The following is a 25,796-nucleotide window of genomic DNA, read 5'->3' as shown; positions in this document are numbered from 1 at the left end:
CGGCAGTACCCAATGTAAACATATTCTTTCCATTCTTCTTAATTTACATGCCTCTTTGTTTTAGTTTTAATTGAAAACGGTTTGATAAAACCACGGTTCTTCGAACAATCCTTAAGTTGATTTAAACTTTGAAATTTGTACATTTATTTGCTGTTTCAATTCTCTTTTTAACTTTTTATATATAAAAACCAAAACTCTGAGCAACCATTTGAAGGCCACAGGAGTATTTTAATGCTATTACAGACTGAATAGCAACGTTCAGTTCTGACAGGGCTTGATGGATTTTCATTGGCCTTTCTAACGCCTTACAGACTTTCTATAAAAAAATCTGCATGTGATATCATCAACAATATTAAGTCTAAGTATGCAGACATTCAAAGATCCTGCGAAGCATATCACCCGAATGAGGTTCTCGTGTAAAAAGAAATATGTAAACATATTTGTCAAATAAATTGGTTTTCATTGAACAATTTGGTCAATCTATAATCCTGGCAAGCGGCGTAATGAGGATTCGATGTGTCAGACAGTAAGTTGTCTTTAAATGTTGAGACAAGCAGAGACAGGAACCAACGCCAATAAAGTCTGTCTGCTTCGAGCTGTGAATCAATGAGATGCCAGTGATGTTGAAATAGCCTGAGGGGCAGATCTTACGGCCCGAGAAGGAAATCTTACGGCATCATTGACGAATCAATTTCATATTCGCTTGATACCGATAGAAAATATAACACGCCAGGAGCAGGCCAATCATGAAATTAGAATTTGAAATTAGAGTCAGTCTAACTATCGATCAATGCAGTAAAAATCTTAACAGCTTATATTAGTTTTTAACCGCTGTCCCAAACGTAAGATTTCAGAAATCAGAATCTAATGTGTCCGCCAGAAACACTTGTGATATGTAAAGCATTAGGAGGTAGTCAGTTGCTCTCCGATATCATACCAGCTCTATAGCTGTCTCTAAAGTAACTTTATAGCACATTTAAACACAGAAGGGTCCTTTTGATGAGGATGCATGAAGTTAATGTTTTTGAATTTGTTCAACTTCTTTTTGGTTACTATTGGGTCTGACAAACATTGACAAATTTGTAAGGTTACTATTGTAGCAGTGGCCGAGTGGTTAAGGTGTCCAGACACTTTATCACTAGCCCTCCACCTCTGCATGGGTTGAGAGTTCGAAACCTACGTGGGGTAGTTGCCAGGTACTGACCGTAGGCCGGTGGTTTTTCTCTGGGTACTCCGGCTTTCCTTCACCTCCTGGCTGTTGATAGGATGTTAAACAAAACAAACCACTTGTAAGGTATATTGTAGCAGTACAGGTGCAGCCTTGGGAACATTCACATTACCCACAATGCCTATGTTTCTTACCCTAATTGAGATGCATATAACCATACCAACTATCAACATTCCTATGTACAAGTGTTTATGTATCATGTTGAAATTTTTCCAGGGGTAAATTAATGTTAGCTGAAAATATATTAAAAACAAAAATGTAAAATCAACAATTCAAGAAATCAATACTTTAAAATTTTATATCAAATTTATGAAATTTGCAAAATTTTCTATCCAGTGGTGCCATTTAATTGAAGAAATACTGATTTTCTATTGAAATACTCCATATTTATTTAATGCAACAATTTTAAAAACCATAAAATTAATAATCAAATATCAAATTTTAAGAATTTTATTTAAATGTGTCACTTATTTCCTTATTTACTGAAAACTTTATTGGTTTTTATGTTATTTAGCGCCACCAGTTTAAACGTAAGTCATAAACTTGACGACTATCAAACAAGGAAACACAAGGTTAATCTTATAGCTTTGTAAATCTGTATATGGGGGAAGCATGCTGGGTATTAAAACAGTTCTGAAGAGATTAGACGTCTCCATTGACTTTAACTTATCATAGTTCCGAGAAATCCACACAGGAACATAATTCAAATTTTGAATAATTTCTCATAAAATGTTATCTAGTAGTTTCTTTAACACAGTTCATATATAGAGTCATTAGTGAAACAGTTGCCAGATAAATCATATTTGAAAACAACTACAAATAAAATGTTATCAAAATCTCCAAAAGCACGGAAGGCATGGATAAAACTAGATCTCCAGGACTACTGTGGCTCCCTCTGGAAGGATAAAATGGATCTAATTACCGTCCTTCTTTCTAACATAAAGACTTACAGAACTATATTTTTGTGACTGGCATAAATTCAATAAAACTTTTCCCTCAAAAAATGTTTTAACATTAGACAATGAAGAATTTCTTGAAAATCCTGTATTTACAATACAGACACTGAACTATATTTTTAAGAGGCACTTAAATTCAATCAAACTTTTTCTTCAAAAAACATCCTTAAGTTTTAATGAAGAATTTCTTGAAAATCCTTTATTTACAATGTAAGTGTCTTTTATGTTAAGAACGGTAATTGTTATTTTTTCTTTATAATATAAGTTTGTTGTGTTTATCATCCTGTGAACAGCCAAGGTCATTATGAGGCAGGGCCTTATGGTAGTAGTTGGTGACTACCTCACTTAACAACATACGGGAGGCCCGTCACATGCCATCCAGAGCAATTAGGGTAAAGTGTCTTGCCTAAGGACACAACCCATAACCACGACAGCACAGATTGGTCCGTTTCTCAGATGCCCGATTCTTCACCAGAGGTTACGTACATGGCCGGAGCTATTGCGGAAATATATCTAATATCCTAGTGAAACAATATCACTGATGCAACAGATTAAGCGTTAATTTTCAACATATCTAGTTCAACGGAAATTGTAAGACAGTAAATGTCTACTGAGGGGTTCTCACAAGATTTGTCATTGATTGAAAACGAGATTGGACACCACTCGACAGAACAGACAGACAAACATAGGTGTAACACTGTTATATATATACATATGAAACTCTATCAAATAATGGAAACATTATACACCATTTTGCTAGAGTGAACTTCTCTATAGCTTGATCAGTTGAGCGTAAGACTCGAAAGCCAAAGGGCCTTGGTTCAAACCCAAGCGGGGGCAGTGAATTAACTTGATCATGCTCTGTTACATATATACACTCCCCCTTCAACTAAATGACAGGGCTTGAAAATAAGGATGGTGAGGAACTTTATTCAAATGATTACTTCGTCACATGACGGGTGACATAAGAAACACACCTTTTATATAAGTCCTACTACACTGACGTCATTTCCAATTTATTTAAATCAATAATCACAATACATACATAATGTCTTTATACACCCAATGGTCCCAGTCCTGATCCAAACTTCATTACCACACAACTTGGGTCCCTGGGGGGTTGGATAATGTGTGATTTGTGTCTAGACTGGGCGTTATGAGTAAGATGTCTACCCCTTTGGCACCATACATCATTGTACTACTAACAGTTGTAGTCCCTCACTGTCATGCCTTCACCTAGGCATTGTTCTTTAGAGATTTGTTATATCGGAGAAGAAAAATGCAATGACCATAGTGAGACTCGAACCCGAGACCAGCAAACTCTGAACTGAGCCCCCAGGTAATTGAGCTACCTTCACCGTTTAAGTTTTAATACAGTTCTGTACTCTGAACTGAGCCTCTAGGTAATTGAGCTATCTTGACAGTTTAAGTTCTAAAACAATTCTGTTTCTATCAACAAGGTCTATGAACCTTAAGACAAAACTTATGTTGGGTGCAAAATGTAACAAGACAGGCCATGCAGCCACCATTAACTAGACAATGACTCAAACCCAAGACCTCCTAACTATAACCAAATGCTCTAACCCACTGAGCTAGTACTGGCCATCAACAGCTATATAGTCCAGGTTTGTTCCACAATATACATGAAGCTCTTTTTTTTTATTTTAAAAGTTTCTCTGTTTCTGTTACATCATTTGCCAGAGGTAAATCTAACTCTTTCGTCCTTTGCCAGAGTCGAGTTCCTTTAAAATGTCTGTGCTCACATTTGCTAGAGTTAGGTCCCTTTGTCATTAATATATATTTACATCCATTTGCCAGCACTAGGAATTTATCTCTTCATTTGTCATAATTGTCAGATTGGTGAGTTACTTTGTAATTGCTTACAAAGGATGAGTTCCTTTGTTTGAACAAATTCTCTCTGGCAGAATTGACTGGTTTTTTTTCACTTTTTTAATCAGAATTGACAGTTTTTTTCTATTTCTTTTTTCTTTTTTTAGAATAATAGAGTTATGTCCCTTGAACAAAGTTTGTTTTGCAGAACCACATGAAGAATATCTTTACCGTAATGTCTTTCTCAGAAAACTTTATTATTCATCACTCAGGAAACTAATGGCTTTACAAATGTCACATGACCATGTGGAAAATTCAGCTTTCTATGAATAAGTCATTAAAAAAAAAAATAAATGAACTAGATTTTGTTCACAAATGTTCTACAAAGTAGACTTTGCATTTTCTCTTAAATTGTTAATTCATGATACAAATTTGAAGTGTGATGATACCATGGCCCTCAGCTTCATCAACATTTCTTATCTTACTGAAATTCCTTAACTTACAAATCTTAGTTAAGGAACCTTCCTTAAATTCTTTAATGTATTAATTCCTTTAGAAATATTTAGTCACAGAATTTCGCTAATTTCCTTTTGCTAAGGAATGTTGATAAAACTGGCCCTGGTAGTAATAGCATTTACTTGCATTTGACCCCTCTATAAACTTATCAATTAGTTTACTTTTAGCCATCTTGAAAATTATGTAAAGATTTTTGTAAACCTAAAGAAAACTTTTGAAGCTTGATAATTTTCCAAAAGCTTGATAATTTTCTAACGCTTCAAAAATCCATCAACACACAGCTTTAGGAAGCAGGTTTCATATTCCTTCACTCCAGATTGCGACACATCCGACACATCTTCTGACTTTTTATCCAGGATCCAACCAGTAAATTGCTTCATATATTTTCATTAGGCATTATAATACCCCTAATGTTTTCTAGTCAGTTACAAGTATTGGCATGCAGTTCTCTCCTGAATCTCTTTCAATTTGGTCATAATGGCAGGTCTGAGATAGCTGATTCTTGAAAGCTTTTAATAACAGGGAGTTTTCATTGGTGTGTCTTTCAGCAATCAACTAAACATGGAATATTACATCATGACAAATCTGATTTGTCGTAAGTCGTGACCTTGACATTTGATGTGATCAAAAGAAAATTAGCTTCCCTGACAGATGACAAAATCCCTACAATCTAACAAATTAACAAGCGTGTGAACAAAAATTTAAAGCAACACTCTTCATTATTATTCTATTGGCTAATAGTCAGAACTAATAAAGTAGGATTTGTTTGTCAATTTCAGCATAGACTGACAGCTTTAGAACACTGTAGAAGGTATCGTGTCACTACAAAATCTTCTGTGAATGTGAATCTTATATGCATCTACTATAAAGATGAGGTTTGATACGAATGGAAGCTATGTGCTAATAAAATCTTGACTTCACTAACTGCTTATTCTATAGCTACTCCTAATATTTGCATGCTAATTTATCATCGTGCTAATCTGTTAAAATTGGGAAAAACGCTAAAATTTTAGTGCTAAAATGAATTAGTATCCATGAATTTTCATTTTACACAGCATATGGGATCTAATATAGGTTGGGTGACGTGCTTTCTAAAGTTTTCTATAAATCCAATAGTATTTTGTGTCTGTGTAAGTATTCATAGCATAAATGCTCCCTATTTGAAAATTCTCCCACAGCTCTGTATGCTTGAACTCAAGAAAGTGCAAAAGATGTTCTCATATATGGGAGGTGGTTTTCTTTAAAATGTTATCAAGACGATACAATCCCACCACATTAGGAACTTAAAATCAGACATGTATCAAGAGTGTTAAATTTTATGGCAATTTGATTGGAAATAAAGTCGGCAGAGCATCAGAATCCAGAAAACTCTTTTCAGAGTGAAGAAATAAGAGTGATTGTACTTATATACTATTTATAGTAGCAGTGACCTAATTTAGACTCAGATTTTGAAATGAACAAGATTGTATGAACACCTTAGTTTCAAGAGAGTTAGATAAAAAAAGAACTCTTGAAGACATAATATTATGACACTAAAGTGATAATCACAATTACTTTCTTTAAAATCCAAAAAGGTCAAAAACACTATTTTTTTAATTGAATGATAAAAACTTACCAGTACATTTTCTCATTGCCAATTATACTGAACAACAGCCATCAACAAGTATAATCTTGGTTTCAGTACTTCATGTTAAAATATGAAAATTTAGAATGTGAAGTTTGTGTAATAGAGTCTTTATCTGATGTTCCTTCAATATAACACACACGAAGCAGACACACAAAAACAAAATTCAATTTTAACTAATAGTCTCTATGGATACGAGGGGATCTTTTTAAATGTTTGGTTTTACTGAAAACATGCGATTTCCTGTTACGATAGGCACAGTAGAACCAATATTTGTTAGGATCGATGATCAAAGTGGCTTTTGACTTGACTGTCTGCATTGGTCACCGGGAGATTTGGGGAACAAATCTGTAGTGAATTGCTGATTGTTATCACACAGGGGTTTAAAGAATTTCGTTAAAATCATTCTAAAGCAACAAGTCAAAGTATCTCTAATAGATCGATATGTACAGATGTGGCTGTTAGACTCAGGAGGTAGTTTTGGGGTTACGCGACCAATTTGTGCTTTTGGATACTCATGCACTCAGCTTCATGACTGGTTTCTATTTGATTGGTACAAAATGTATCCATGGGTACTCTGGGGTTTGGGCATTGGTGGGGTTTGGGGGTTGAGGGGATGGCAGGGTTGAGGGGAGGGGGTTGAGGGGTTGTTGGAGTTGAGGGGAGGGGGTTGAGGGGTTGTTGGGGTTGAGGGGAGGGGGTTGAGAGGTTGGTGGGGTTGAGGGGAGGGGGTTGAGAGGTTGGTGGGGTTGAGGGGAGGGGTTGAGAGGTTTGGTGGAGTTGAGGGAGGGGGTTGAGAGGTTGATGGGGTTGAGGGGAGGGGGTTGAGAGAATAGTGAGGTTGAGGGGAGGGGGAATGAGAGGTTCTTAGATTTGAGGGGAGAGGGAATGAGAGGTTGTTGGGGTTGGGGTTGTTGGGGTTGGGTTGGGGTTGAGGGGAGAGGGGTGGAGGTGTGTTGGAGGGTGAAGGTTGTTGTGGTTGGGGGTGAGGGGTTGTGGAGGTTGGAGGTTGATGGGCTTGACGATGGTTGTTGGGGTTGAGAGGTTATTGGGGTTGAGAGGTTGTTGGGGTTGAGAGGTTGTTGGGGGCGGGTGTTGTTGTGGGTTGGGGGGGTTTGTTGGGGTTGAGAGGTTTTTTAGTTGAGACGGCGGTGGAGGGTTGGTGGATGAGGGGAGGGGTCTTGATGATTTTTAAGGGGATGTTTAATAAGTTGCTGTTTACTGCTTCCACACACAGGATTTATCTAACCTGTCCATGTATTTTCTAAGGATTTCGTTGACAAATTCTTGGACATTTTAGAACTCTGAGCTTTGGAACCCTTTATTCACATAACAAAAAAATCTGAAATGAAAATGTTCCACGGAATGAAGAAGAGTTTATTTAGTAGGGATACTTATTATGCTGAAGGGTACATTTTATGTTTGACATCTGTCATACTGTACAAGGCTTCGCAAATAGCAACACAAATTAACGGGGTATTCTAATTCTGAACGAAACTGAATGTACAACAGAAATATCCCCAGAGATGACGGTTGCGAATAAGTCAGTTTATGAAGTCCGTAGAACAAGGACATCATTGGTTATGTACCCACAGGCTGATTTCGATATTCCCTAGCCAACATGGTGCGAGGGGTTTACTACATACACAGATCGAACTTCACAACAAACTAAAATACCAAACACTACCATCTTTATAAACTGTACATAAAACCCCAAAATAATCATTAAACGCAATTTATTGAATGTAGTTATTGACAATAACAGTGATCGAGTATCGCAAAAACGTTTGACTTTTACCAGTTTAATCCTTAACAGTTTCGCATGTTTGTTGCAAACGCTTTCTGGACTGAGATTAATCAAACTTTTTAAAAAGTTGCATTTTATTACATCAAGCTGACAGGGCTGATGTACTACTGGGTCATAAGGCCTCCTATCAGTGCTACAGCGAATCCCCGAATCCTCCGATTGGATAACTTAAGATTGATTTATCAGATCATTGTGAGGTAAACGAGGCAATGATTCCACTAGATCTACAATATAACCCTACTTGGTTTTTTTTTCTTTAAAAAAAGAAGCCTTCTTCCCTCAGCTTCATTAAAAACAACTATATCAACTAGCTCACACGGAAGAAAATTATGTGCAATGCTGCCAATAGAATAACGTAATTGGCCCCACAGCAAAACTTTGCCTAATACCCATAATCCTTCACAGCACTTTACAAATTGCACCATACCCTGCTGTAGATCTACAAAGGTTAAACTTTCTCCTTTTTTTTTCGGTTTTTTTTTTTTTCTGCTTTTTTTCTTTCCTTTTCTTTTTGATTGTACTGATGGAAATTTCTAAATACAAAAATATTTGGTCTGTTAAAAAACCCTTTTAATATTTCAGGTATTTTTGTCTTTATATCTAACAGATTTTATGTCCATCATCTCCAAAATTCTTAGTTTTGTATACTTATCTATTTCACATGCATAATGAGTCAAAAGTTGATTCTTTATGCCTGTAAAATTTTTCCTCACTTGCCTTCCATCAGTGTTTTCTTAAGGCCTACAATGTTTTTCCTGGACATTTTGAGAAAATTAAAACCTGATGGAAATTATAAATTTTGTTCAAGTGTGAAATAGGAAAAGAGGCTCACAGATTGCTTGATTTCGATGTCCTCACAAGTAAAAGAAAGTAGATTTAAATATCTCAGGAATTTTCATGACAAACGGGAAGCAATCAGAGTATATTCCAATTGGGAATGTGGCCTGTATTTAGAACCAATAAATTGGTAGGGAAACTGGCATATATATACTTTTGCATAAACTCTTAACTTGGGCACAAAAATGTGTAAATACCAACAGAGGGTATACATATATATAAATATCAATCTGTTGGTCAACGTTTAGCTTGATTACTCACGCAACTGGAACATTTTCAGCCTTGTTTTTTTGGAAGCTTAAAGCAAAGAAGCAAGGACATTGCTATTGGTCCGGAAGCTGGCCAGCAATTACCTTAATTAGCCTCATCATTATCAAACATAACGGAGACTTCAGACTTAGGAGGACATAAACTTTCCCTTGATCCCTAGCCAATCAGTGTTTAGAGATGAAAGGTCAGAGGTTAACTGCCAGAGGAACATTAAACGTCCGGACACTTCGGTTGGTAAGTAGGTCTAAATGTTTATTGATCAATGGAGAGAGCTTCGCCTAATCAGGGAGTGGAAGGAGAGGTCAAAGACTGACCCTTTGGAACATTAAATGTCTGTCTGCATTGATTCACCCAACAAATGTCCTGGTTACTTCTCTCTACCACGAATTGCTGCAATTTCCAAGAGGTCATTGGGTACACCAGAAAGGGACATTTAGGTGTGTTGAGAGAAAATTTAATAACATAATTTCTCAAATCTACGGTGAAAATTTAAGAGTTTTCAACATCTATTGTGAAATATTAAATGCTGCATTGAATAAATTCTTTAATAATCTACAGAAAAACTTAAGTTAGATCCTCCAGAGTGCTGACAAAGATTTTCTATGAATAGCAATGGTGAACTTTGTCCTCGACCTTGGCACCATGAAACAGGTAATCCAATACTTTTACCAACCTTAAGCTTGAGAAAAAAAAAGTTTATTTGCTAGAGCGCTGACAAAAGGTGAGATGAGTGTATGTACATATAACTGATGTTCTCACAAGGGGATGATAAAGGCAAATTATTACAGATGGAATTCAACATATTTTACTTTCACAATAAATTGAATTCCTGAAACAAAGATATTCTGAGAATGATGTAAACTTGAAACCCTCTTTACTACGGAGTGGTACGCTTTAATGCTGTCAGTACCATGACTTGCAGATAATTTGATTCTATATCCTCGTGAGGGGACGATAAAGACAAATTTTCCCAGATAGAATTCACCATATTTTACTTTCGCAATTAAACAAATTCCTGAGACAAAGATATTCTCAGAATGTAAACCCTCTTCACTACAAAATGGTGAGCTTTGCTGTCTACCATGACTTGTAGACAATTTGATTCCAATATTATCAACCATTAAGTTGAGACACCCTGCTGCCATAATTATTTTAGGAAAAAGGAGAAGCTCTGACTGTACCGAACTAAAGTTTGAACCCAAAAGACCTCTACAGACTTAATCCAGGGAACTAAGGACATTTTGTTATCAGGAATAAAGTTTAAACTATGAACAACCCACTCTCCTTGCAGGTAAAATATACGTAGGATCAACAGTCGGATGTAAGAAAACTGGTGATACTTCGGGTGGTGTAGAGAAGTTAATTACAAACAGGTTACAATCAGAAAACCTAAACCGTCTGGACACCAATAATTATTGGTAGACAGCGTGAAGGTATTCCCCTGTAGAGAAATAATCCAGGTTGAAATGAGACTTAAACGTAGCTAAATAGGTCTCCAGGAGGCGATACAGGCATACAAATCTATCTAAAATCACTTCTTCTGTTGAAATGAAATTCCTTGGAAAGTAAATTACGGTGAATCCTGGTTCCCAATGCAGACAATTAAGTCTTGTATTACTGAGAAGTGATTTGTATTCCACAAGACTATCCTATAAGCTTGGTGTTGCTGTTAAATGTCTTCTGTATTATTGCAGTGAATGTTTGTATGTTACCATACAGGTTTCAGGAACAACTGTTTTGTACTTTGAAAATTCTTTTGGGACCAAACACCATGTCCACAGACTGGTTCTAACTACTGCCAGGAATTATAACCATCTCCCAGCTTATTTCTCCGTCTGTGGATAGAGAGTGGACAGACAATGACAGGTGTTAAAACCAGCTGAGCTCATACAGCCACCTGGCCAATAGCATTAAGCCCTGTTCAGTTCCATCACACAATGTGATTTCAACCAAAGCTTAAAGATTGGTTTAGTTTTATTTGTTTTATGCCCTATCAATTTAACAGCCAAGGGTCATTTAAGGATGGCCTCCTTTTTGGGGGGGCTGAGCTGTGTTCCTGTTTAGTCTCCTTGTGATTGTCTGGAACTTTTGCCGATTTATAGTGCTATCTCACTAAAGCATACTGCTAAAGACACCCCTACTGGTTCACATTATACTGACAACAGGTAAACCAGTCGTCCCACTCCAAAAATGCTGAGCGCTTAAAGCAGGAGACCTTAAAGACACCACACAGGAGATTCTCCATCACAATTTATGGGTGTATTTAGTTGGGCACCTCCATATGTAATAGTGTATACAACATAAAAAAATTCTGTGATACATTCCTTTCATGGCATTTTTAAATTCTATTTATTTTGCAGCAATTGTGAAAGAAGTTCTACCAACTTGTATTAAGCATTCTTGTGGGCCTGATCATGTTATAGAGTATTAGAAGAAAATGAAACAACTTTGACAAGAACTCAGACTTGGTGACCTCTAACCTTTAGTAGGATATTGAGCAAGCTAATGGAGCAATCAAGCAAGTGGCAACTGGCAGTTGCCCAACCCAGTAAACATAGGTCAGAGTCTCCGACAGATGGACAGGCAGACAAACAGACAGATTATCAAAATTTTTGGACATACAGTACCCAGCAGATTAAACCATGCAGTTGCCCAACCCTGTAAATATTACAGATTGAGTCTTTTACAGATGGACAGACAGACAAACAGACAAATTAAAACATGGTGAAATGATTCCAGTCCCTCAACCATAAAACACTTACCTTCAATAAAGATGAATTGCTGTCTTCTTTGTTTTCACTGCCATGACCCTACAACACACAAAAAAATATTCATTGAATTACTCCAATCACAATCAAAACCTTCATCAATTCCCTACTAATACTGTCAACATTTTTCAACAAGTAAAGTAAGTTCAAGCTTGATTCAAGCACAACAGTGACCAAGACTTAAGCTTGGATTCAGGCTGTACTGAGTCACATGTAACATGTTATAATAACTTACCCCGATATACATGGTAGCTAATCATCTTCTGTTCGGAGTATCTCTAGATTGTACATAGTCATCACAGTAATAAGACAAAATTGTCTACACTCTTGTAATATTTAGTTTTTTTGATAATAAATGTTAAAACCATGAATCTTGTTTTCACTGTATATATTTTCAGTCTGGTTATATAGGACTTGTATATACATCAGAACATGTTATGCTTTAGCAAAAGCTGTGTACCTTGTCTGAAGTCATTAAAAGGTTGTACAAATATTTGTTGTTCAGGTCGGACTGGGAAGCTGTGTTTTTATGTTGATATACACTACAGCTTACGTGGACTTTGCGGTTTCCACGCGTCCGTCACGGACGTGGGCAGCGCGGACCCCACTCGCCCACCGGATATGGCATTCCGCGACGGTCCGTCATATATCGTGGACATCAGCTGACTGATACGGTATCCACTCGGCATCACGGTATGTGACGATCCGCGATTAGTGGTGGGCATAGTTCAACTCGAGACACCGTGTTCCACGACGATCCACGATACGTGGTGGACATGCTTTTCATTTTAAAGCCCGTGGTCCATGTCGATCCGCGATATACAGTGGGTACAAGTTGTTTGCTGTTCATTTCTGATCTACACGAGTTATATCCCTTCGTCTTTCGGTAGCGGTAGTGGTATCGGTATCGTTTATCAGAATTATGCATGGTTTCATGTTGGCGGTGTAGATAAGCCTTTATGATTCGGATGAAATTGAAGAACATTTCAAGTTTTATTTAAAGCTTTAGACCCTTGGTCCATCAATAGCGTTATTATGGCCATATTATAAACATTAAAAAACAATCGCAATATATTAAGCGCCGTTAATATTTAATGTAACTTAACATAAGCTGTTTCATCCATCCAGCATTATCCATTGACGTATTCACGTTTTTAAAATATATTCATTTATTTTAGAAATATTGCATTCATTACACGACATTGAATTGGGAAAATAGAAAATACCACTGCGACATAAGAACAGCTTTTGCAATTCTCATCAAAATATCTAAACTTCGGCATTTGAATCCTTATTCCGTTATCTTTTAAACATCGGTGTTATCATGTTATCAGACTCCGACCATATTAAAATATGCAGAATATCGAATGTTGTGACAACTATTTGTATATCTATTCTAAAGTGTACACACAAAAGAGCTGTTAATAACTGCCTATCTGGGTATCTTGTATACATGTAATATCGTTAATGTGGTATCTAAACGGAAAACACAAAAAGGAATTAAACATTACATTATTGCATCAAAAGCAGAATGGATTCAGAATGTAATTAAAACATTACTACGGCCCTTTCTGCAATATAATTTACATGTACAATGTTTATATACATTCCCTAAATGTACCGATTTATGATAACCATTTAATGTCTTTATATTTATCATGTATATTGAGTGCTTTGCATTCAGGTCCAATTATGGTTTCTGTTTCTATCACCACTGTGATTTCAATGATTTGTATTCAATCATATTTTAAGTCATAAATTACTCATTGAATGCAACACTTTTTATGCGGTGTTTTGCATAAACATGGCAGCCATAACCGCTGATTTTCTCGGCAGCTCGTCACACGCAGATGATTCTATTTTAGCTGTCTGTCAATCAAACGGGGTATCTGACGGCATCCGTGAGTTTCATTGGTTAGTGAGAATGATTGACAAGACACTAAAGCTTGTTACACTCCAGTGATCTCTGACTCTGTCAATCAAACACTGTAGAAAGGCGTCCGTTAATTCCATTGGTTGGTGAGAATGATCGACAAGTCAGCGTACGTGCACATGTTTTGTCGTCAGTTGTAATAGTAGACGTAAAACCCGTTAAATAAATATTGAGAAACATTATCAAAAACTGTATCGATACATACCGTCAAAACTGATTATCTACCGGTTCTAATAGCCTATATAGGGATATATTCCGCACAGTGACCTCATGGTTCGCCCAGAGACCATATTTGAGTCCTTGCATTAATAGTCTATTAAAAGTTTATTCTAGAGATGCTAATATTTTAGGCAACGATGTTGCACGATTTGTGATATTTTGTGATATTCTGTTCCGACTCATCCACTCATCGGTTTTGGGTTACATTTCATTTGTTGGAGAGCTCGAGCTAAATTATTGGAGATAGAAAAGTCTCAATGCACCTTCGATATCAGAGACGGGAATCGGTTGATCTGTGGAATAAACAATAAAAAAAGTCCTGTCCTAGGACTGGTCATGATAATGTTATATGTTATACATCCGAGTCCGTTTTATAACCGACGAGTGGCCAACACCACAAAGGCCAGAGACCGGCAAGCCGCGGTCACAGAGGCGTGTTAAGATAATAGCCCGGTAAATACCACATCTTAATTAACAGGTGTATCTCTAACATGTTGAATTTACCTGTAGGGCAGTTTGTTTTGATAATTATGATATAAAAGGACTCCCAATGCCAATAAGTGGGTCCTTAACTGTAGGTAAATTTAATTCGTTTATTCCTTTGGCGTTTCAGCCAATCTGATTTTACAACATATACAAAGACATATACATTAGCAATACAAGATCGTGATATCACAGGTTCAACGGGATCAGACCGCTTTTTAGGAAATATATATAAACAAATGTAAACACGTGCCTGCAATTAATGCGAATAAGACAACGATAATGCAAATGTAACATTTGGTATAATGTTCTATTATAACGGGCTGTATACAACATGTTATAATTATATAATGTTCTGTGTTAACGGGCTGTATATAACATGTAACTTCTTACTAATTTTCTTTTATAATGGACCACATATAGCATATGGCATTTGAATAATGATCTATTTTAACGGGCGATATATAATATGTAACTTCTTACTAATTTTCTATTATACGGGCCGTATACAACATGTCACAATTATATTATGTTCTGTTTTAACGGGCCGTATATAACATACATATTCTTACTAATTTTCTTTCATAATGGGCCGTATATGACATATGACACTTGAATAATGTTCTATTTTAACGGGCCATATATAGCAAGTAACTTCTTACTAATTTTCTATTATAACGGGCTATATACAACATGTCACAATTATATTATGTTCTGTTTTAACATCCTGTATATAACATGTAAAATTTGAGCAATATTCTATTATAACGGGCCGTATACAATATGTAACATCTCACTAAATTTCTAATATAACAGGCCGTAAACAACTTGTAACATTTCACTAATTTTCTATTATAACGGGCCGTATATAACATGTCACCATATATAATGTTCTGTTTTAACGGGCCGTATTTAATATGTGATGCTGATGTAACCTCTTACAAATTTCTATTATATCGGGCAGTATACAGCATGTAACATTTGAATAATGTTCTATCATAACGGGCCGTATACAACATGTAACATCTCACTAATTTTCTATTAAAACGGGCCCTATATAACATGTCATAATTATATAATGTTCTATTTTAACGGGCCGTTTATAACATGTAACTTCTTACTACGAACCTCACCTTACGACCACCTCAAAATTACGACCACCCCGCTATTACGGGCACTTTTTTTTTCAGTCCCGATTTTTTTCTCTATATATCTTGGTATTGGTCGCTTCACTATTACGACCACTTTGCTATTCCGTATTACGACCACCTTGGGCAGTCCCAACGAATACTAATTAACGCTTATTACCCCCACAATTACGACCAGTTGGTCGTGTCTAAAAAATTACCTGGTGTGTAGCGAACCGTGAACAGCTTACGGTAATGCGTGTCAAACTGGCCATTGACGTGTGTATACGTAATTATCGATCTTCTGTTTACTGACCAGTGTATCGACAGGTGAGTAGAACGGCTATTAATCTCTTTGAAATCTTTGCACTGACCGGAAGGTAAAATAAACATCCAGTCTTTCATTGTTCGTAACAAGCCAACATGTGCCGGGTTTTAGTTTGTAGTCCTTTGTTTACCGTTACGGGTGATCGCCCTTCCTTGGTGGCGCTGTGACGGATCAAATACACAAGTGATCAGATTATCTATCTTGCCTTGAAAATTGTAATAACCGTACATTTGCTTATTAATTATGGTATTCAAATAATTGATTTGTGGCTGTTGGTCGTTTTCAGACCCGATTACATACAAGCGAGTAAAATAAACATAGTAACGTTTGATTTTTTTTCTGGTCAAGCGCAAGTTTTTTCAGCGATCTCGATGTTTTTGTATCAATGCCGAATAGGGTCTGTAGATAGGTGTTATTATAATTTGAAAAAAAACATCTTTGGTTTCAAATATTTCGCTAGAATTATGCTATTCTTTCTAACTTCATTTCTTTTTTCGCTCATGATGGCCACATCACGTAAACGTAACGAGTTATCACTAAAAAAGAAAATTGAACTGATTCAATGTAGCAATGGTCGTAGCCAACGACAACTTGCTGAACAGTTTGGGGTCGGCAAAACACAGGTCAGAGCATCTTGAAAAGAAAGACAGAAATTTTAGAAGGTTATGAAGAAAATAAAGGAAATGATAGACAAAAACAATTGTCTTTCTTTTTATTTAAAGTTAAGACTATGGCATGTATTTAGCCAAATCTATACAACTTGCGCCTGAGTTCAGTCAATTAAGAGTTACGGTTCCTGATGGTCTAGCTCTAATTGGTCCACCTCGGCACTTTGTCCCGGACCCCAGGTGTTCTTAATAGTGAGGTTTCACTGTAATTTTCTTTTATAACGGGCCGTATACAACATGTAACATCTCACTGAATGTCTATTATAACGGGCCATATATAACATGTAACATTTATATAATGTTCTATTTTTCTGCTTGAACGGACCGTTTATAACATGCTAATTTGCTATTGTAACGGGCCGTATACACCATGTTACATCTCACTGATTTTCTATTGTAACGAGTCGCATATAACATTTATTTAACTTCTTACTAATTTTCTACTATACTGGTGTAAAGGGCCGTATACAACATGTAACATTTGAATAATGTTCTATTTCAACGGGCCTATATAACATGTAACTTACTACTTTTCTTTTATTACGGGCCGTATACAACATATATAACGTGTAACGACTTACATCAGCCCTGTCCACAGCCTTTATTACGAGGACACGGGTTTCGTTGCATACCAATAACGATTTCGATTACAACACTTCTAATAATATAAGTTTAAAATGGAATTCGTACATGAAATAAATGCTTAAAGTAAAGTTTCAACATCGTGGGTATGTGAATGTTCAAACTTAGGCTAATCATTTTATTTGTGATACGAATGTTTATTGTTTTAACTCAACGGAATTTAAATGTAAATAATGTGTATAATTTAAAAATGAATCCCTACAGTAAAAAGAAATTTATAACAAAACTCAAGCTAAATATACGTACAACCTGTAAAAGCATATATTCGGAACATTTTTGACGTGCACGGAAACCATACGTGTCAACTCACCAGCAGTTATAGGCGGTTCCGATTAGAACACCCGACAGAACAGATACCTGTGGTGCTGTGACAGGCGTGACGACCGTGTCGACCGTAATTTCACATCTGATTATTGTTAAATGGTATACTAACCCACTCACAGTCGAGTACACTTTTATGTCTATATGATTTGTAATCAGTTAAGTTAAATAATATCAAGAAAAATATCAGTGATAGTTCGCCATGTTGATAAGGGTTATCGGATAGTAGTAAATGGTCTGATGTGATTTTGTTTCGCATTTTCAATCATTTAAAACAGTAAAATATCTACGTTGTTGTACTATAGCTGTCTTCTGCAAATTTGGTTTATGAAAATGGTATGCAAAATTATTAATAAGGAATGAAATGAGATGAATCCAAAGGTCGTGTAAAATAGAGGTAAAGATCATGTAATGTCGGAGAATACAGATAAGATACCGGTAATTTTGGAGAACTTTGGAGAACACAGGTAAAATCCAGTTAAGGTATAGGTGAAGACTATAATGACTGTCACAACATAACTTATTTGTAAGAAGTGGGAGAAAGGAGACCCCCCCCCCCCCCCCCCCCCCACCGCGGTAATCCAGACGATTTTTCTTACCTTGTGGGTCAGTCACCCGTGGCGACAGATTCACAGCTCTAGCTCGTTTGACACACCAAGTCGTCATAGCAACCGCTGCGAGGTCCTAGCCCCAGGCATTTACCTGTTCAACTCAGTTTTTGTAACGGTATTTTGCTTTCCTATACAGCGAATTAATTAATGATTATAGACTGGTCTTGCTTTTGTTTCAAACTTAAAGCAGATGATAACTATGATATCAACAAATTTTATTCCGTAGTTACGTGAGAACCCATAAACCAACATACATAATGTACGTAACCAAAATATGATTATTATTGATCAGATCATAAGTAATATACGGAAAGAATATCTGTAATATAGTTCACACTTAATGAAATTTAGATATATATATTTTTTAAATAGAAGGTGCTTCACACAGACATGGGCTCGTAAAGATGACGCATTAAAAGAATTTATCATATTACACAGTATCATCTGATATAAGCACATCGTTTACTTTGCGTTTTAACTTCTGTAACATAAAATACATTAATACAATGGTGTACACGCAAATTACATAAAAGATATTTACTAGTGTTAATATGAGATTATTAGATTATTTACAATTAAAATTATTATGTTATATACGGCCCGTTACTAAAGAAAATTAATGAGATGTTACATGTTGTATACGGTCCGTTATAATAGAGCATTATTCAAATATTACATGTTATATACGGCCCGTTACTAAAGAAAATTAATGAGATGTTACATGTTGTATACGGCCCGTTATAATAGAGCATTATTCAAATGCTACATGTTATATACGGCCCGTTACTAAAGAAAATTAATGAGATGTTACATGTTGTATACGGTCCGTTATAATAGAGCATTATTCAAATATTACATGTTATATACGGCCCGTTACTAAAGAAAATTAATGAGATGTTACATGTTGTATACGGCCCGTTATAATAGAGCATTATTCAAATGCTACATGTTATATACGGCCCGTTACTAAAGAAAATTAATGAGATGTTACATGTTTTATACGGCCCGTTATAATAGAGCATTATTCAAGTATTACATGTTATATACGGCCCGTTACTAAAGAAAATTAATTAGATGTTACATGTTGTATACGGCCCGTTATAATAGAGCATTATTGAAATATTACATGTTATATACGGCCCGTTACTAAAGAAAATTAATGAGATGTTACATGTTGTATACGGCCCGTTATAATAGAGCATTATTCAAATATTACATGTTATATACGGCCCGTTACTAAAGAAAATTAATGAGATGTTACATGTTGTATACGGCCCATTATAATAGAGCATTATTCAAATAGTACATGTTATATACGGCCCGTTACTAAAGAAAATTAATGAGATGTTACATGTTGTATACGGCCCGTTATAATAGAGCATTATTCAAATATTACATTACCAGGGAAACGGAAGGGAAGTAACTCTTATATATCGGGAGGACATCCTGCCTTCGGCCGTGATTAGAAGACGCGGTAAAGTAAGCATAACTTCAAAACATAAGCTAGCCACGCTATCTAGCGTTCCACGACGGATCGCGCTGTTCCGTGGACATACACGGCATCCGGCGGGCCACGATATCCAGTGTTCCTCGACGGGCCGCGTTGTTGCGTGGACACCCACGGTATCTGCCGATCCATCACGAATCGCGGAATCACGTGGACACTTTGCCCACGCATGTCCACTAGTGGACATTGCGTGGGCAGTCCACCGTGGGCGCGTGGAAACCGCAAAGTCCACGTAAGCTGTAGTGTAGCTATAATGTATATATAAACGTATACATCTTTTGTATACTTATACATACTTATAGAGGTCGTCCCTACGTATATATAGTCTTTTTCTTCTCGTTTTTGTACAAATAGATTCAAAATTAGTTATAATGAACTAGTTCAACAAAGAACATTCACACCAATACATGTATGTGGGGAATAGTCAAATGCTACATACCAAAACTGACTGAGGAGGGGGCAAATAATTTAATTGATTATTCTGATCTTCGTAGCAAATGTGTTCATGATTTCATAACAACATGGTAACTTTTTATTTGAGGTAACACAGCGGTTAGGAGTTTGGATATGTTACATTCGGATCAACAACTTATTTATACTATAATCACTGTACTGTATATCGAACATTCGATTCTTAGTCAAGCAATCACGTTTCTTTCTTTATGTTTTTAGCAAAAGAATGACATTTTAAAAAAAATTCTCCCTAGGAAAATATTAAATACTTTAAGTTGCATGACCTTTAAAAAAACAAAAGGATTTTACTTATCTATTGTTATCCAAGTACTAGCCTTGGTGTTTATAAGTTAGGGTGTGGGGATAATTATGGTTAATTGGGTATTGTAGAAAAAACGTTACTTATTGATATTATGTTAAACTATTCCGAAACACACGTACATTAGATTGTATCACCATTACATGTATGATGTATCGCTAATAATGAGTGTAAACCCTGACTGGGACAACAGTATGTCAGGATTATATACTTATCGGTGGTAATATGGAAATATCTGTGGAATGACAATGAGTGTTTGATCTGTTCAGACCTCAGACATTCTCAGAATATTGTCGTAATATGTCATACATACACCATAGCTCATCCCAATATCGTAATGACATATCGTAACTTTGTGGAGAAGTGGGGATGGTTATATTGTAACATTGGGAGGAACTGGAGATGAAAAATATTTTGTGATTTCAGAGGGGAGGTGGGGGATGAAATGTATTTTTTTACTTTGGGTTGATGTGGTTGTGGGGGATGGATTAAACATCTTAACGTTGGGGTTGGGGGTTGGGGGGGGGGGGGGGGGGGTTGGGGGGGGATGGAGTATAGATTGTAACTTTGAGGTCAGGTTGGGGATGAAATATATATATATGTGTGTAACTTTAGGGAGAGGTCTGGTGTGAAATTATATATCGTACCTTTGGGGACAGGTGAAGGATAGAATGTATACCATAATGTTAGGGGGTGGTGTGAAAAATGAAATATATATTGTCCGTAATGTTAGGGGGTGGTGTGAAAAATGAAATATATATATTGTAACTTTGGGACAGGAAATATATGTTGTAACAGCAAGTCGTAACAGCAAGTACTAGGAAAGCAGGAATATATATTGTAAAGACACTTGGGGAGAGCTGGAATACCCATCATAACTATCAGAGCTAAATACATGTGGAGAGAAACCAAACTCTGGTATGTAGTACTGATTACAAGTAAACTTTGAAGACTTACGATAATTGTAACCACCCACTCAAAAACTCCTTCACTCTACCGAAAACCTATACATCTTCCTGTGTGGCTCCTAGCTTTACAACCCTGTAACAGCTATGGTCATGTAAACACAGATAACGGAGCAATTTTAGTGTCATTAAAGTGCTATCATACCGAAATTTCATAACCTGGACACAGTAGGGTACTAGCATGGCACTTAATCTGGTCGCATCACACTGATAACAGAGGAACTAGTCCTTACCATGTATAAAGCTGAATGTCAAGCAGAGAGCATCACTAATTTCATAACCTTTGGTTTATGTTTGTCCGAGAATAAAACCTATGGTTTTTCTAAAGGTTGTTGATTTGATAGAACAAATAAAAGTTTATTCTTCTTGGTCAGGCATATGGGGGATTTTTACCAAAGACCTCTAAACTCAAGATGGACATTTTGACCAAATGCGCCTTCTCCAATCTCTGTAAATTTAAAGACTTCCAGCCCAGTGACACTTGCATAAGACATCATTCTGATGACAACACTTTTTATCCCTTTGCCAAGTACACACACTCTGCCTATGCAACATACAGGCCAGAATTTGAACCACTGGGAACGCTTAACTTTAGTGGAACACTGGAACAAAACTGGGCTGCTTGGTCATAATATACAGTTATCTTAACACAGAGCCCAATGCAGTTATACAAGGTTACAAATCGGAAGAAAAAAATGCTCACATTTGTCCAATAATTAACTCAATTGATGCGGGTTCTTGCTCACAGCAGGTTAAAGATACTGAAGCTATACATGTCATAGATTGTATACCGACACCTACACACCTCGCATACCTCCGAGTCTGGATGTCTTACGATACATCAGATCACAGTGATATCCCGAGGGATACAGTGGAGGGCTGGTTACCGCTCGATCTACTAAAAACATGTTCTGGAGTATGAATGAGACAATGCATGTTCCTGTCAGGCCGAGTGTTTATACAGTATCTTTACAGATGATAGACAACCCTATTCTGGGTTATTTTGACATGAGGTACCTATCTGAAATTAAACCGACCTTGACCCTATCACAGTCAGGGACATCCTGATGATCCTGTATTTGGGAGCTAATTATTATCTAACTGAAATTGGAATTCTTGCAAAAAATCTTGAAACTATTAATATAAAGACATCTCATTAAAACAATTAATTTTTTTCCAGATTCACAATAAAGATCTGATCTAAATATCAGATAACTTGGCAACACCAGTGAGTGATTTTCCAAATGTACGATAAACAAAAGCTTTAAATGCCTAAGTCAACTGACTAAAAGGAAACGGCAATCAGGATTATAGATCTCTACCGAGGGATAAATCGTGGATTTTAGTTCGGCGCAAGCATTGACGTCTAATTATCGAACAAGATTATGGCAGGAACTAGAGACAACCATTAATTACACAAACAGTAACAAGTAAATTCAATTTAAATACACATATATTGCCGATGCATTCTTTTTCCTCGCAGGGAAATCATGAACAGAAAATCGGCAAATTTTATTCCATGTCATGGATACCTTTGATCATGCTATGAGGAAAAGCTAAGGTACTTTTGGGCTTAACCAAAGTTTCCAGTCTCTCCAGTAATTACTATGTTATTGACAAAAGCTAAAACATACTTTGGAATTCTCGCAGAATCTACTCTAGATAATTTTCTGATGACTTAATTAAAAAATTTAAAAGGAATTAAAGAAGAATTTTTTTAATTGTCAGTCTTTTTCTGGCTTTGAATGGGAACTGAAAGCACGTAGGATTTATTCCAAAATCTCAAGATTTAAGATTTAAGATTGATAAACCTTGATGACAATTATAAAAGATTTAAGAAAAGTGTTAAATGTAATCAAAAGTCAAATCTCCTCATTTAAAACTTGTGGGCTAAACACATTGACACCAATATAGGGCTCAGTTAGCATTGCAGGCTGTAAGAGGTTCTCGGATATACTGTCGAGCCAGTATGCGATATAAGGCAAGGAGAGAGCTTGGATACCTATTAATATTGATCTGCCACACAGCTTGTGACAAATATACCAAGTTCTCAATCATCAAATCAAAAGAGGATGGGTCTTTGTAAAGCTTTGGTAATTGAGTCTAAAATATGTGAAATAATTTTGATAAAAAATGTAGTACATTCACAGTATTTACTGCTAAATATTACCAACACGATTTCCGGTGCCGTTAGTTCCTAAGTGCTGGGACTGTTTGAATAATTACTTGTGTGATAAACCAGGCCTATTTGTTATGTCAACATAATCCCTGTCCAATGTCAGTTGTGATAGATAGGAAACTGGATCACTGGAACAGCCAACAAAAGATCAATTGACAGATAGTAGCACAGAGTCAGCCTCCGCAGCCTCGTGGCACCGCAGCCTGGCACCATCACAGTACCACAGTATAAGTGGTGGTTCCATTGGCCAGAGGGAAATTACAGTTGACAAACAGTGTTGATAATTAACAGTCGTGACATAAGAAGGGACCATTTTACCATAGGGGAATTCAAGGTTGGCTGATGATTTTATAAATGTAGTAAGATACTACAGACTTTGGAAATATTTCTCTGATAGAGAGAGACTTAAGAGTTGATAACACATGGTATTCTATTTATAGAAATCATGCAGGATCTGTGAACTCTCAAAGAACATATCATTATCATGTGTTCTAAGTTTGGTAACAATGGGAATAGAAAAGAAGTCAGAAAAGAAATTCCATTCAAAGAAATGGTGACCTGCATTTTCTGACCTAAGACACAAACATTGAACAAAAGTTGATGTTTGAAAATTCTTTGAGAAACTAATGGCAATTCATATAAGAGCAAATAATAAAGTCTTCAATAACCAAATATCTATTTATAGAGAAAGTGACATTGACCTTTGACCTTTCCACCCCCCAAGAGAATAATTTAATCCCAAGCATGTTTCTTGATTAAGTTTGAGGACACTGACGGGAGTTTTAACACCAGAAATCCCATCCTTAGTAAATGGATTTTAGCCTTGGCTTGAAGCAATTGTCTGAAAACGCCATACATCATTTGATGGTCGCAGTAATACATGATATGCAAACATGCCACATTGTGGTAGAACCTATAATGCCTATGGGGATCGAATATCGTAAGTGTCCGTCACACCCTACCCAGGCCATATTGTTTTTCACAGAGTTGTTCACAGCGTGGACATTAATGTCCTCAATTACTCAAGGATTAATGGCTGCAAGTCACAGACTTCCATCGCAGCTTCGTATACATATTGGTACAAATTTACTAAATCTTTAACATGTAGAGTATCTTAATGATAATGACACCACAAACACTTTAACTCACAAGATTATCAATAAATTCAAAATTACTGCAAAATCTGTTTTCTTTAAAAAGGAATTTCAGCAATAATGTATACACACATATTAATGGATAAATATATAAATATAGAGTTATTTTGTTATGTCCAAATGAATTGTGTTAAAGTTATATGCTACATTTCACAATGTATTCCTAGTTTATGTTAAAGTTAAGGCTATATGCTGCATTTCACAATGTACTTTAATGGTGTTAGAGTTAATTAAGGGTATTAGCTTTAATATAGGTTGTAGTGGGCGATGCAGAGTTGAGGAGTATGTGACCCTTTATCACAGAGGGTGTTGGAAGTTGGCACAGTGAGTATGTGTCAGCTTGGTTGCAAAGGGTGGTAAATATAGCAGGGTGAGTTTTGGTTCATGCTCTTTTGTGCCTCATTCGAGTACAATAGGTGATAAGTATCAAGGATGTTTGCCACTCAGTCTTTTCTATAATCTGCAGCCTATTGTTAAGCCTGTTGTTATCATTGTTCCAGTGAGTAAGAAAATCTCTGACAGTAAATCTTAGTTTTCTGACAGTTAAACTTTTATCCTTAACTCAGGTAATATATTTTATTATTTAATTTTTAATGCCCTTCACACGAGAAAGATTGTATGGTGCAGATACTTTGAATATGTTGGTTTTGTATCAACAATAGTGAATACCACTGACTAAACATGTGACAAAACTGCAAAATTGCCAGAATTGCAAATAGATTTCAAGTTTTTCAAGACGGCGAGACATTTTACAATGCTCAAGAGTCACATGATGTTATTCTGCAGTATATTTTGTACTAGGGAAACCAACTGAAGAAATGAGCAATTTTGTTACTTGTAGTAGATAAGCACTCATGAATTTTCAATTATATCTGGATGATTTCCATTTCTAGATAGTAACATTCCTACTTCCCCAATATATATCATCTTTTCAGAGTTTCCAGAGTTGCAGGTTGATCAAAACCATGACTAAGTATTATGGTAAACATTAATTATTTCAGATTTAGTACTAGATTATACAATGTCATTGCAGTTAAGACCTATTTGATGT

At 36.2% G+C, this 25,796-nt stretch overlaps 2 protein-coding genes across 2 annotated transcripts in view; both read right to left on the bottom strand.

The window, feature by feature from the left end:
* Positions 1–6,696: 6,696 nt before the first annotated feature.
* LOC117341831 (proline-rich receptor-like protein kinase PERK2) lies at positions 6,697–8,724 on the bottom strand. The gene is made up of 2 exons (XM_033903693.1): positions 8,675–8,724; positions 6,697–7,171 (listed from the first exon to the last, which is right to left on the bottom strand). Exons 1-2 carry the CDS (start codon positions 8,722–8,724, stop codon positions 6,697–6,699), a joined length of 525 nt encoding a protein of 174 aa, XP_033759584.1.
* Positions 8,725–11,782: 3,058 nt separating this feature from the next.
* The window catches only part of LOC117341830, a 172,319-nt gene continuing 158,305 nt past the window's right edge, over positions 11,783–25,796 (bottom strand). The window contains exon 5 of the mRNA XM_033903692.1: positions 11,783–11,878. Coding sequence (XP_033759583.1) covers positions 11,783–11,878 — 96 coding nt within the window. The remainder of the gene's footprint in view (positions 11,879–25,796) is intronic.

Source organism: Pecten maximus, chromosome 14 (assembly GCF_902652985.1).
Source record: "Pecten maximus chromosome 14, xPecMax1.1, whole genome shotgun sequence".
In the NCBI taxonomy this organism is placed as follows: Eukaryota; Metazoa; Mollusca; class Bivalvia; order Pectinida; family Pectinidae; genus Pecten; species Pecten maximus.
Note: the sequence above shows the minus strand (reverse complement) of the source record. Positions and strands in the feature narration are given on the sequence as shown.